The sequence below is a fragment of the Salvelinus namaycush genome, chromosome 10 (assembly GCF_016432855.1).
Source record: "Salvelinus namaycush isolate Seneca chromosome 10, SaNama_1.0, whole genome shotgun sequence".
NCBI classification, from domain to species: domain Eukaryota; kingdom Metazoa; phylum Chordata; class Actinopteri; order Salmoniformes; family Salmonidae; genus Salvelinus; species Salvelinus namaycush.
In genome coordinates, this window is record NC_052316.1 from 48,015,554 (window position 1) to 48,029,993 (window position 14,440).

Below are 14,440 nucleotides of genomic sequence, written 5' to 3' on the forward strand. Positions count from 1 at the left end.
CTGTTACTATGATATTCCTTCTTAATTGGCTTGGTAACGTTAAGGAAAATGGTGTATTGTATAGATATGGCAACTCATCTCTTGCTGTGAAAATCATGTTTTGCTCGTTTTCCGGCCTTTTGGCGGGGCGGGTTTTAAGAAGTTATTGACATGGCAACCCTACTTGAAAGCGCGCTGTCTGTATAGTAGGCTGCTTTTCACGGGAGCACGGATGAAACTACGGACGGAGCAGAGAGAATTTGGACCGCGAAGAGAACAAGACTCAACGTTGAACTGATTTGATAAGTGTCAGATACTAAATTAGTGGGTAGCATTAGCTAGTTTTTCAATCCTTTGATAAGTAAACGCTAGTCTTGGACATTCACATTGTTCGCATTCATTGATGAACACAAGACTTGACTTCACCCCCTCTCTTATGAATATTGAATTCGCGGTATGAATTGTTTGCATCTGATAGTTTGATGGGGCTTTTAAGGATTATGATGCCGCCCAAGTTACAGCTTTTGTCTATTTTGGCTTTTGGAGTGTCGATGCTCTTCATTGAAAACCAAATCCAGAAACTGGAGGAGTCGCGGGCAAAACTGGGTAAGCATTTGAACGTTGTCCTGCACGATATTTGTAAAATATCAACAGTAGTTACGTGGTAAGTGTTTGTAAACATTGTGTTGGAGAATTACAATCATCGACTTTAGATCGGAAATCTATCTTGTGATTTTGGGTAACGTTAGCTAACGTTTAACTAGCAAGATAGCTTTCCAGCCAAGAGTGCAGTTTTGCATTCTAATCGAGCTAGCTAGCAGTTAGTTACCTAAAGGCAACTCGGTAGCTAGTTGGCTGGCTACAATGTATCCCGTGTTTCCACATTTTGTTGATGTTTTCCAACAACAAACTAGTTAACTTAATACGTTTAGTATTTACCAGAAGATACCGACCCTACCATAACGCTTTTTTTTTTACACTGAGCTGCACTGGGGTCGGAACGCAATCATGGTTACATTAACACAAGAGATCAACATAGCAAATTGGGAGTGATGAACCAATGGAATTCCATTTCAATGACAGACGCGAGGGGAGGGGGGGGGGGGGCATTGGGTGACGCTAATATGGGTGAGGGACAGGACCAAAGTTGGGGAAAGATTAACTTTATGACAATTTCGTTGCTATTGACCATTCGAAGCTCACTCGTTTCCAGTAACTATAGTTTCCAGCCCATACTAGATTGACTGTTGATACATGGCACTACCTAGCTGTTGCTAGCACCAACAGGAGGGTGAAGCAAACGTGGCTATCCAAATTTACGTGGAAAAGGATCTCGGCCTTCAGACACCATGGAGTCAGCGTGAGATAGGGGTCGGAAAACATACCTCTATGCAGGGATGTGATATGCCACTGTACTCCAAATTGTAACTTTTCCCACACTGATACATAGACAAGATTGAAATACTGCTAGTTTTCCTGGAAAAATTCCCATTTTGTCCTCATGCTAGCTAGCGGTAGATTGGCTACTGCAAGCTAGCATGAGGATGAAAATGACAGTTTTCCGGGTAAAAATGTGCAGTATTTCACTCTTCTCGTTACAGCTGCATTGAAACTCAGTTTGGCTGGAAATCTGGGTCGTCTTGTTCAAATCGAGCCGATGATAGAGCAGGAATGGCTCTCCATATCTGTGTGTGAAGCGTTTTTGATTTGAAGAAGCCATCTGTCACAGCTAAAGCTGTGTTGATATGTTATATCCCATTCCCTTAGAGGCAATTCTGCATCATGCAGTTGTACCCACCTAGGTCTGATCCAAAAGATTTCCCCTTCCAAACAAAATAGAATGTCAGGTTATCATTTCACCTGTGTATGATACTGCTGCAGAGAGAACACGCCCCTCTCCACATCGACAGGGCCACTGTGGAGAGGGTCAAAAGGGTGGATATCACTGAGGACCTGTAATGGTCCCCTTCACACCGACAGCGTGGTAATGAATGCGCAACAGAGCCTTGTTGAAGAAATTAGTCTTTGCCACCTAATACCCTCACAAACTTACACAGATACACTGTTGAGAGAATCCTGTCGTGCTGTATTACCGCATGCTACGGCCTGAAACCGCAGGGCTCGCCAGAGGGTGGTGTGGTTCAGCCAGACTCATCATCGGGGGCACAATGCCTGCCCTCCAGGACATCTAAAACAGACAGTGTCATAGGAAGGCCAAGAAGATCTTCAATGACCTCAGCCACCCGAGCCACGGCCTGTTCACCCTGCTACTATCTAGAAGATCATCAAGGACCACAGCCACCCGAGCCACGGCCTGTTCACCCCGCTACCATCTAGAAGGCGGAGACAGTACAGGCTCATCAAATACAGGATCGAGAGACTGAGAGACTTCTATCTCCAGGCCATCAGACTGTTAAATAGTCACCGCTAGCCAGGCCTCCGCCCAGTACCCTGGCCCGAACCTTATTTTATTGAGCTTTAATAAATAATAATAATATTCTTATTTACAATGACGGCCAAACCCAGACGACGCTGGGCCAATTGTGCGCCGCCCTATGGGACTCCCAATCACGGCCGGTTGTGATACAGCCTGGAATCGAACCAGGGCCTGTAGTGACGCCTCTAGCACTGAGATGCAGTCCCTTAGACCGTTGTGCCATTTGGGAGCCCAGAACCTTAGACACTAGCCGGCTACCACCCGGTACTCTACCCTGCTCTTTAGACTGCTGCCCTATGTACGTAAAATCATTGAACACTGATCACTTTTAATAATGTTTACACACTGTATTCTACTCATGGCTCATCCTGTATAACTACTGCTTGCTATACACACCTTTTCTATTCACATTCTGTATATATATTATATTCTGGACTCTGGTCTGGAAGATCATTTCCTGCAACTCTATCCATCTTCCCATGGGGTTTTGTACTGTGTATTTAAATACTATATTCTTGACATGGCTCCATAACATCTCTACTACTGTACATACCATTCTTAGTATCTCTACTACTGTACATACCATTCTTAGTATATGTTTTGTAAATTAATCCAGTGTTGATACAGTGCCTTCAGAATGTATTCATACCCCTTGACTTATTCCACATCTTGTTGTGTTACAGCCTGATTCAAAATGGATGAAATACATTTTCTCTTTCTCCCAGCGACACAAAATACCCCATAATGACAAAGTGAAAACATGTTTATAGACATTTTGTAGAAGCACTTCTGACATTGACTACAGCTGTGAGTCTTTCTGGGTAAATCTCTAAGCGCTTCCCACACCAGGATTGTTCAACATTTGCCCATTTATTCCTTTCAAATTGGTTTTTGATCATTGCTAGAGAAACTATTTTATATATTTTAAAATAGATTTAAGCCAAAACTGTAACTCGCCCACTCAGGAACGTTCACTGTCTTCTTGGTAAGCAACTCCAGTGTAGATTTGGCTTTGTGTTGTAGGTTATTGTCCTGCTGAAAGGGGAATTTATCTCCCGGTGTCTAGTGGAAAGCAGACTGAACCAGGTTTTCCATTAGGGTTTTGCCTGTGCTTAGCTCCATTACTTTCTTTTTTTTATCCTGAAAACTCCCCAGTCCTTAATGATTACAAGCATACCCATAACATGATGCTTTCACCACCACTATGCTTGAAAATATGGATAGTGGTACTCAGTAATGTATTGAATTTGCCCCAAACATAATGCATTTTATTCAGGACATAAAGTGTATTTCTTTGGCACATTTTCGGCAGTGTTACTTTAGTACCTTGTTGCAAACAGGATGTTTTGGAATATATTTTTTTTATTCAGTACAGGCTTCCTTCTTTTCACTCTGTCATTGAAGTTAGTTTTGTGGAGTAACTACAATGTTGAGCCATCCATTAAACTCTTAACTGTTTTAAAGTCACCATTGGCCTCATTGTAAAATCTCTGAGCAGTTTCCTTCCTGTCCGGCAACTGAGTTAGGAAGGACGCCTGTATCTTTGTAGTGACTGGGTGTATTGATACACCATCCAAAGTATAATTAACAACTTCACCATGTTCAAAGGGATATTCAATGTCTGCTTTTTTTTTACCCATCTACTTATAGGTGCCCTTTGCGAGGCGTTGGAAAATCTCCCTGGTCTTTGTTTGAAATTCACTGCTCGGCTGAGGGACCTTAACATTATCTGTATGTGTGGGGTGCAGAGATGAGGTAGTCATTCAACAGTCATGTTAGACAATATTATTGGACACAAAGTGAGTCCATGCAACTTAGTATGTGACTTAAGCACATGTTTACTCCTGATCTGATTTAGTCTTTCCATAACAAAGGGGTTGAATACTTATTGACTCAAAGACATTGCAGTTTTAAATGTTTTATATATATATTGAAGCAATATCTCAAGACATCAGTCTGGAAGTTAAAGCTTGGTTGCAAATGGGTCTTCCAAATGGACAATGACCCCAAGCATACTTCCAAAGTTGTGGCAAAATGGCTTAAGGACAACAAAGTCAAGGTTTTGGAGTGGCCATCACAAAGCCCTGACCTTGATCCTATAGAACATTTGTGGGCAGAACTGAAAAAGCACGTGCAAGCAAGGAGGCCTACAAACCTGACTCAGTTACACCAGCTCTGTCAGGAGGAATGGGCCAACATTTACCCAACTTATTGTGGGAAGCTTGTGGAAGGCTACCTGAAACATTTGACCCAAGTTAAACAATTTAAAGGCAATGCTACCAAATACTAATTGAGTGTATGTGAACTTCTGACCCACTGGGAATGTGATGAAAGAAATTAAAGCTGGATAAATCATTCTCTACTATTATTCTGACATTTCACATTCTTAAAATAAAGTGGTGATCCTAACTGACCTAAGACAGGGAATTTTTACTAGGATTAAATGTCAGGAATTGTGAAAAACTGAGTTTTTAAATGTATTTGGCTAAGGTGTATGTAAACTTCCGACTTCAACTGTATTTGGTTTGTTCATCGGATTAGTTTAGACATTTCTCGGTTGATTTATTTGTTTACTTGTTTGACTTTTGCTGTATCGTTAGGAGCTAATAACATAACATCTCACTGCACCCTCTAATATCTGCTGAACTGTGTGTACACGACCAATAAACCATTTGTTTTGATAATGTCTGTCAGTTGTCTCCATAGGCTAAGCCATAACCAACCTATTCCCAAAGGATAATCTTTCCTGTTCCGCTGAAGCGGGGTAGAGACAGAGCTGCTTGTCTACGCTAGCCGTCATGCTCCCCTTTGGCATTATTTAATGGTGTAAGTTACATATATTTACACACACGTCCCTTATTTAAAAAAAATAACATTCAATCGAGTAGATCATGACTAATGAACACAAAGCATGGATTTATTCAAACCTAATTTATATTTGTCACAAGCTTCCTAAACAACAGGTGGAAGGCTACCCGACTTAACAGTGAAGTGTTTAACCTTTCCGACAATGCAGGGTTAAAAGATACAATAATAGAAATGATAATAAGTACACAGCTTTCAGTCATGTTCTGAATTTTCATTATGGATGAGATTGGCGAGGGGAATCAGAAATCCAATAATACTGTAATTAAATGGGATTAAATGTGGACGGCTGCTGTATCTGGAGAGGTGAAAGGTGATGGATGAGCAGCAATGGGGATTATTCCCTATCGTGCTGCCAGCCTGTCACTATGGGCCAGTCTCTGACACATCAATGTCTGCGTCCCAAATCACACCCTATTCCCTAATATAGTGCACTACTTTTGACCAGGGACCCCTAGGTATTTCAAACTCTGAATAGGAGAAAACTGTACAGATTCTTTACATATAGTTCTATTATGCAGGCTACCAATATCGGGTGGCAGCGTAGCCTAGTGGTTAGAGCGTTGGACTAGTAACCGAAAGGTTGCAAGTTTGAATCCCCGAGCTGACAAGATACAAATCTGTTGTTCTGCCCCTGAACAAGGCAGTTAACCCACTGTTCATAGGCTGTCATTGAAAATAAGAATTTGTTCTTAACTGACTTGACTAGTTAAATAAAGGTAAAATACAAATGTTTGTTTAAAAAAATATATATAAATAATTTTATATGCGTTTTCCGTTATGATTCGCTGCAGGTCACGCTAGGTCATTGTGTGAAAAGCATTGGACCTACCTTGAGCAGCTTCCTTCCCCTGCAATGTCTAATACATTGCCATTTAAGGCTATTGTCAAGGCCCACAACTCCAGGAAGCTGCTGACATAACCTTGGAAACAAAGAGGATTATAATAATTGTTACTTGGTAGACAAGAAGAAGAAGCAGCTTAGCCAGACCATTATCCTCTGTTGTCCACATCCCTGCTGGTCGGGCAACAGAAGAACATAAGACTGACGCTGGGATTATGCTACTAGACAGTAGCAGTACTTCATAGGGGGGGTTGTTCTGTCCGCAGGGATTGGTTGAGAGCAGTGTCCATGGGTTGAAGTTTGAGTGGGAGGAGGGATCTATATTAATAGATGGTAGTAAGTAGGGCCGGGACAATACCTCAAGTTTTTTGCTCTGATGCCGGGTGGTCCTAGGCTATTTGGAGGGAGAAAGAAGAGGAGAAGGATGTCCATTTACTGGCATTACCCATCATTAGTGGCATTACCCATCATGCCAATGGGTCAACCCTTTTGACCAGATGTGACTATCTCCTCTGATCAACAGGATTCATCTGGCCTGTGATTTTTTTGTAGAGTGCATTTTGCCATGTACACGATTGATCATAAGCCCCTCCCTGTTGCTGTCTTACCAGCTTTTTGAATGCACACGGATGACACAGTGGCCATTACCTAGGCGACATGGCTGAATTAACAAGAACAAGTCCTGTGCTTATAGTTGTATATGTCTTAAGTCTAGTATGTGAGCTGCAATGGGTTTTATACTTGGCAATGTTACTTTTTTTTAAATTCTACATTTCATTGTGAAACTGAACCTAATGAGGCTGTTTCCTTTGTGTCCTCCCAAGGGTTTCCTCAATGCATTTCCCCCACTTTCCACTGCAGCATTAGCAGGGCTCTCATTGTGGAGTGGATTTTCTTGGTATCCCGGAAGGTCTCCTTGGCAAAGTGGGCTTCATGGAGGGGGGGGGGGGAGAAGGTGGAGCGATTTGACAGACACCCCTCACACGGTTCAGTAAAGCCCTGTTCTTTTCTGGGCCTGGTTTTCATGTCTGTTCTTTTCTGGGCCTGGTTTTCATGTCTGTTCTTTTCTGGGCCTGGTTTTCATGTCTGTTCAATCTGGATCTCTGCTCAGCAGCCTCATCACGAAGCCTGCAGCTTTTCAGTTGAACCTGCTGGAGCCATTTTGTATTTTCATGGATGGTTGGAATCCCAGCAAAATGCTCTCTGATTTCTTGTTTTAAATGGTGCAGAGACAGAGTTAACTTAATGTTTTGGTTCCATATATTTAAAATATCTTTAATTTCTGTATTTATTTTGAATTGTTTTACTGTTCCAGGGTTAGACTTATTGCTGCACTACGAAGTTATCTCTGCAAATCATTGTAATGTTTGTGTCAGTTAATCCTGTAAGGGATGGGTTGTCAACTGGCGATTAGACACGGAAATAAAATTCAAATTCATCAAATAATAATTTTAGACCTTATCTGTTGTCCCACATAACTTGCCAGCCCCAAAATAAGGTTTTGTTTCTGTGTAACTGATTTAATTATTCATGTTTTTGCTCACTGTAACCAATCGTCCGAGTCCACTGGAGTAAGTTTGGTTTGAGTTGGTGATTGGCAGCACATCCATTATGATACTGGTTAGCTGAGTGATGAATGGAGGGGTGTGTGTGATTTTTAATACGTCTGCAGCAGGACTACCGTCTTTGACTGTCAATATTAATCTTTTATCAGGAGGCTGGCTTTTGTGTTAATCAGCAGTGCTTTGATAAACGAGCTGCCGGTCAAACTGCAAATGTAGCGGTGAGGAGAGCGATGCCATGCCAGATCGCACATTCTACTTCGACAGGACTTCTTATTCTGCTGCTGTGGGTAAACTGGCACGCCACGATGAGAGTTCAGGTTCGATTTCTACCGGTTTTGTCATCTTCCTCTCAGCCTTGTGCAGTTTAGACTGGACGGACGGACAGGCAGAGACCAACCGAGAGACAGCAAGTGGAGGATGGTCGTCATTCTCTTTTTTCAAAACAATTGACTCCTGTCTTATTGTAGATTTTGGGTGTTTTGTCACGTAATGAAGCCTAACAAACTTCCTCTTTCTAGGCAGATTTGAGTAATTCATCTAAACTAGAGTGGAAGTGAGTGCATGAGCACTATGGAAGACATGGTACCCTAAATAATGAGTCCCCGACGGAAAAGAAAGAAGAGTGAGAGCCTTCTCCCTGTCTCAGCTGACTACTTCCTGTTTAACTCTGTATGGCCCTGAATGCCTCCTCTCCCTGTCTCAGCTGACTACTTCCTGTTTAACTCTGTATGGCCCTGAATGCCTCCTCTCCCTGTCTCAGCTGACTACTTCCTGTCTAACTCTGTATGGCCCTGAATGCCTCCTCTCCCTGTCTCAGCTGACTACTTCCTGTCTAACTCTGTATGGCCCTGAATGCCTCCTCTCCCTGTCTCAGCTGACTACTTCCTGTTTAACTCTGTATGGCCCTGAATGCCTCCTCTCCCTGTCTCAGCTGACTACTTCCTGTCTAACTCTGTATGGCCCTGAATGCCTCCTCTCCCTGTCTCAGCTGACTACTTCCTGTCTAACTCTGTATGGCCCTGAATGCCTCCTCTCCCTGTCTCAGCTGACTACTTCCTGTCTAACTCTGTATGGCCCTGAATGCCTCCTCTCCCTGTCTCAGCTGACTACTTCCTGTCTAACTCTGTATGGCCCTGAATGCCTCCTCTCCCAGTCTCAGCTGACTACTTCCTGTCTAACTCTGTATGGCCCTGAATGCCTCCTCTCCCTGTCTCAGCTGAAGGCATGCTGATTGCTGTCTCTAACACTCTGTATGCCCGTGTCACACTTCCATGTGCACATTCACTATCCCTCAATTAGGAATGTGACAAATTACTTTTTTCTTAACGTTTAAACTTTATTTATTTTTTTAATCGGGTTTTCTTTTAAAATGATAAATGATTGCATTCCACATGAATTCACAATGCTGCTGCTAGCAACAATTTGTGTCTCATGGTGCGCATCCCTTTCAGATGGTTAAGCATTGTACCTGTACTGCCATTTGACTTACTATGCTGTGTATTTTCTGCATGTACTTCCTATCGCTGAGTCTACCATCTTAAATTACACAACCCAGGCGTTTATAGCCTATTATCTAGTTGGGCTATAACACAGAAAGTTATGTTTTGTGATAACTGCACAGTGATTTTAATTTTGTGGAGGCAAAAAAAAAGTGCATTTTTCTTGATAAGGATCCCGATTTTTTTAGTTTAAACGTTCACACCCCTACTTTCCATCTCAGCTCGGTATCCCCACTCACTATCCCTCAATCTCAGCTGGGTGTCCCCATTCCATTACGTCATCAGCAACTTGACTGATTTAATGTTGTATAATAGACTAGTCATTGAGTGGTAAAACGGGCTGCGTGGCAGATTCTGCAGGCGTTTAATCTGAGATATCCTTCTAACCTGTTTTTTGGGGGGGGGAACTTTAATAAGATACAAGTTTAGTCCTGCTTGATAATGCTTAGGCCTGGATCTCGGAGTGTATGTTTCTCTGAATGGATTCGAATTTAGTCTGGTGAATTCCTTTTATAGTTTGGGCCTTTTTAAAATAAAAATAGTTTGTAGTAATTTATGTCAAATGTTATCCATAATTGATCATGCCCTTGCAGCCAGGCTACCGTACTGAATTAATGACCTATCACATTCCAGACAGTCCAATTCACGATCAGGACTCTTGACTAGGAGCACCACGACTGTTTCTGAACTTGTTCCACTTCCTGCTATTACACAAGTTCACTGGAAAACAGACGTAACTTTCTGGTGGTGAACGACAAACTGTTTGTGCTCCAACATGACCCAGGACAGTTGTATTGATCCAGAGTTGGACAGTTGTATTGATCCAGAGAAGAGGGAAGTGATGGTGGTGATAAGTAGAGGGAGATCCTAGAGATTACAGTGGCCTTCTCTTTCACCGGCTGACAGCTGATCGCATCGCTTCTACAGGGCTACTGTGTCTGTCTGCCTAGTTTTCTGTGCTGCCTTCAGCTTCAATGCTTTATTTCGGGTTTACTTCACTAAAATACTCTCAGAAAATCCTTTAAAAAAAATCCTTAGGTCTTTTCTTAGCTTTAGAGGATGGTATTTTATATATGGGCAGATCCATGTAAATGGACCCATGAGCATCAACATGTGAAGTCAACTCTGGTGTCAAATGAAACCTAAGAGTTATTTTTTTAATTTTAAGGCATACATTTTACAACCATTTTCTATCCTAAATGTGAGTAAGTCTTTGATTCTTGGGTCAAACTAATGGAAAAGGGGTCTTTTTAGAAATCGTCTATTGGAAATGCATCAACACACCATGTTGAAGTAAAGACCCCTGACAACTATTTTGGTTCAGACCAGCCTTGATTTGGCCCAAACATAGACTTCTAGATTTGGTTCAGTCCAGATTTGAACCAATCATAGATATTTGGAGAGCACAGTAGAGTACAGTATGTTACAGGAGAGCACAGTAGAGTACAGTATGTTACAGGAGAGCACAGTAGAGTACAGTATGTTACAGGAGAGCACAGTAGAGTACAGTATGTTACAGGAGAGCACAGTAGAGTACAGTATGTTACAGGAGAGCACAGTAGAGTACAGTATGTTACAGGAGAGCACAGTAGAGTACAGTATGTTACAGGAGAGCACAGTAGAGTACAGTATGTTACAGGAGAGCACAGTAGAGTACAGTATGTTACAGGAGAGCACAGTAGAGTACAGTATGTTACAACTAACGTTACAGCTTGAGGAACGGCAAGGAGTTGTATACCGAATGAATGAAATGTTATTTCCGTGTCAAATCGACAACCCATCCCTTATGGGATTAACTGACACGTTAACAATCATTACAATAATTCACTATGGTAATTAAATGAGCATTCTTCATCCGGCATTCTCTGCATTGTCCATCACATAAAGAGTGAAAAAAATACATCAGTCTAAGGTTATCCAGACAATAATTACATCCCTAGAGCAGTACAATAGTACACACACAATAAACAGACAAATACAGAAAAAATAAAGAAAAACAGTTAATAGTATAGTGAATTGGTTCCTCAAGCTAACGTTAGCTCATCTGATGTTGTGAAGTTAGCTAGCTAGCTGTCTGACTTTATTAGCCATTTATTAACTATAGTTTAGACTATAGTTAACATACTGGCAAGTTTGATGTATAAGTAGCTAGCTAACATACCGGTACATACTGCTCTCATGATATGCTATGTGGTTCGTAAGGACAGCGTAGCTAACAAATTGTCAGCCAACATAACATGTAAGGTAACTTTTATTTGTCATAATTGGTTAAAGCAATACATTTTTGTCCCCTCTCGTTGGACTTCGGCTACATAATTTCTGCCGTTTTTCTTTGTGTGAAGCCACACCCATTTCCTGAAGAATTGCATTATGGGCCCTAAAGTATGGAAATGGTGTCCTCTGCATGTATACTTCATATTTTGAAGTATTTAGTACGACATCTGGGAAATTTTGGCATGCTAACTATGACCAATAAGCATACTATATACTCAAGTCACCTCACAAATAGTACGGTTAGTGTACGTAGTATCAGTATTCGAACACAGCTCAGGACTGTTTCGCTAGCATAGACTGGAATATTTTCCGGTATTCATCCGATAACATTGAGGAGTTTACCACATTAGTCACCGGCTTCAGAAGCCATGGATTACAGGCAACACCGCACTGAGCTAAAGGCTAAAGCTGCCGCTTTCACGGAGCGGGACACTATAATCCGAATGCTTATACCAAATCCATCTACGACCTCCAAGCCATCAAACAGGCAAATCCTCAATACAGGACTAAGATCGAATCCTACTACGCCAGCTCTGAAGCTTGACGGATGTGGCAGGGCTTGCAACCTATCACGGATTACAAAGTGAAACCCAGCCGTGAGCTGTCCAGTGACGTGAGCCTACCAGACAAGCTAAATGCCTTCTATCTCGCTTCGAGGCAAGCAACACTGAACCATGCATGAGAGCACCAGCTGTTCCTGACTGATCTCGCTCTCCGTAGCCGATGTAAGACCTTTTTTAAACAGGTTAACATTCGCAAGGCCACGGGGCCAGATGAAATACCAGAACGTGTATGCTGAGAATGGCTCACATCAACAGCATCATCCCAGACACCCTGGACTAGGCCTGTTGCGGTCACCGAATTACCGACACACCGGCAGTCACGAGTCAAGAAGGCAGTCAAATTCCATGTGACCACACAGTCACCGTAATTTGGCTTCTCCAAGCTCTGATGCTGCTGATGGTCATTACTAGCCTACCAAACTTGCTAACTACCTGGTACTCAGCCCTCTATTGTCCCTCCAATCACTCTGAAATCAATGCAGATGTAATCAAAAATCTAATCGAATGCTTAATGAGAGCCCATGAGCTCATGTTGCACAACATTTCAATAGGCTATGCAATTGCGTGAGAAAACAGTGATGGCCTCTATTAAAAAGAGGAGGATCCCATCAGCTTTCTATAGGCTAGGCCTACTAAATGTATTTCTCAACTTTCCTAATATTAAGCACGTTGCTTATCTTTACTACAGGAGTATAGCCTACCTGGCTGGCATGAAAATGAACCACAGGAAAAGCGTCCTCCATTCTCAATTTAAGTGCAGAGATGCTTATTTTTTTCCCCCTGCCCGTTTCGAGACAGGTGCATGATAATGGTCCATTCTAAATCAAAAATTAATTTCACATATATTATTTAGTATATGTAAGATGAAATCAAGAATAGTCTGATGGGTGACAATATAGTGAACTATATATTATGATCTTGTGAATGATGTCCAGCATAAGGCAAGAAACGAGGCTTTTTTTTTTTTTTTTTAATCATAGTCACACACCTCATGTAGCCTGGCCTATATGTTTTGTTAAGGTTTGTATCACAACTAAAGTGGCCAAATTAACTTCTTAAAATGAAGCACATTTAATATACTTTACAGCGGGTGTAGAGCCTAACTGGCATACATAAGCAGCGCGTGAGTTAATAATAATTTTCACCATAAAAATGCACCTTTTTATAATAAAAGCATGACATGCGTAAACACATTTTGGTCACTTTTGATAATGGTGTTTTCCGCTAATGGAACATTCACACTTACTGCCGTTTTGTGCATTGCTGCGCTTGTAATGTGAAGAAATAGCCTGATTTAGTTTAATTTTAAGCTAAACGTTCTGATCTGTTGCATCAGCCGCATTGCTTAAAAGCTTTTTTTGATGCTAGTGGTTGTATTAATTTGGGATCGATCGCATCCCACAACTGTCCCAGACTATGTTTGGAATATTGATCTCTCGCACAGAACAGAATAGGTCAACATTTGTATTATGGGGGATAGTATATTGACAAGCTAGTGCTTTTGCTGTTTTTTTTAAGCCTACTCATCTTGTTGCCTGACAAAGTAAATGTGGACAGTTCTTCCAATATCTTCAATATGTACCTCGGGAATTGGATAAGGACGCACGCAGTTGTCTGTCTTCGCTTTGTAGCATGTGAGAAAGACACGATTTACATGATGGAGAGCCGTGTGAATGAGATGAGAGGTGCTTCGGAGCAGGCAGCACTCAGAGAAGGGCTGCAAAAGGTATGGATTGCTTTTCAAATTGTGAATGAGAGTCTGACGAAGTGTGTACGGCCTGTGCAAAAAAAACAAAACAAACCAGAGCTCATGCCTTTTCAAGCAACTTTTTTCAAATCATCATTAGTCGCATCATGCAGCTTTAATAACTCTAAATGAAGCATATAGGAGTACCTATTTCTTTGTTAAGCGCTCAACACAGAATAGCCGCATTTTTGCAACACTCCCTCATCGTTTGGAGAAAATATCCTTTATAGTTTATTCAGCTGTGTTCAATTGTATTCTTCATACTATAAAATAATCCTGGACTTCCTGCCGGGCTTACCACAGGCGGTGAAGGTAGGCAACAACACATACGCCACGCTGACCATCAACACGGGGTCCACCCACACCGTTGTGAAATGGGCACGACAGTGACTTTTTCTACTTCAGGAGGCTGAAAAATATTTGGCATGGGCCCTTAGATATTCAACGTTATACAGCTGCACCTATGAGAGCATCTTGACTGGCTGCATCACCTCCTGGTACGGCAACAGTAAGGCACCCGACTGCAAGGCGCTACAGAGGTTGGTGAGCACGGCCCAGTACATCACTGTGGCCGAGCTCCTTGCCATCCTCTATACCAGGCGGTGTCAGAGGAAGGCCACAAAAAGTAATATTGGCATACCAGAGTCTTCACATGAGAACTGGGCTG

The 14,440-nt window shown here is 42.0% G+C and overlaps 1 protein-coding gene across 1 annotated transcript in view; it reads left to right on the plus strand.

Moving 5' to 3' along the window:
* Positions 1 to 212: 212 nt before the first annotated feature.
* hs2st1b (heparan sulfate 2-O-sulfotransferase 1b) overlaps positions 213 to 14,440 on the plus strand; it is a 78,570-nt gene continuing 64,342 nt past the window's right edge. The window contains exon 1 of the mRNA XM_039002031.1: positions 213 to 585. Within this exon, the coding sequence (XP_038857959.1) occupies positions 462 to 585 (124 nt within the window). The 5' untranslated portion in view covers positions 213 to 461. The remainder of the gene's footprint in view (positions 586 to 14,440) is intronic.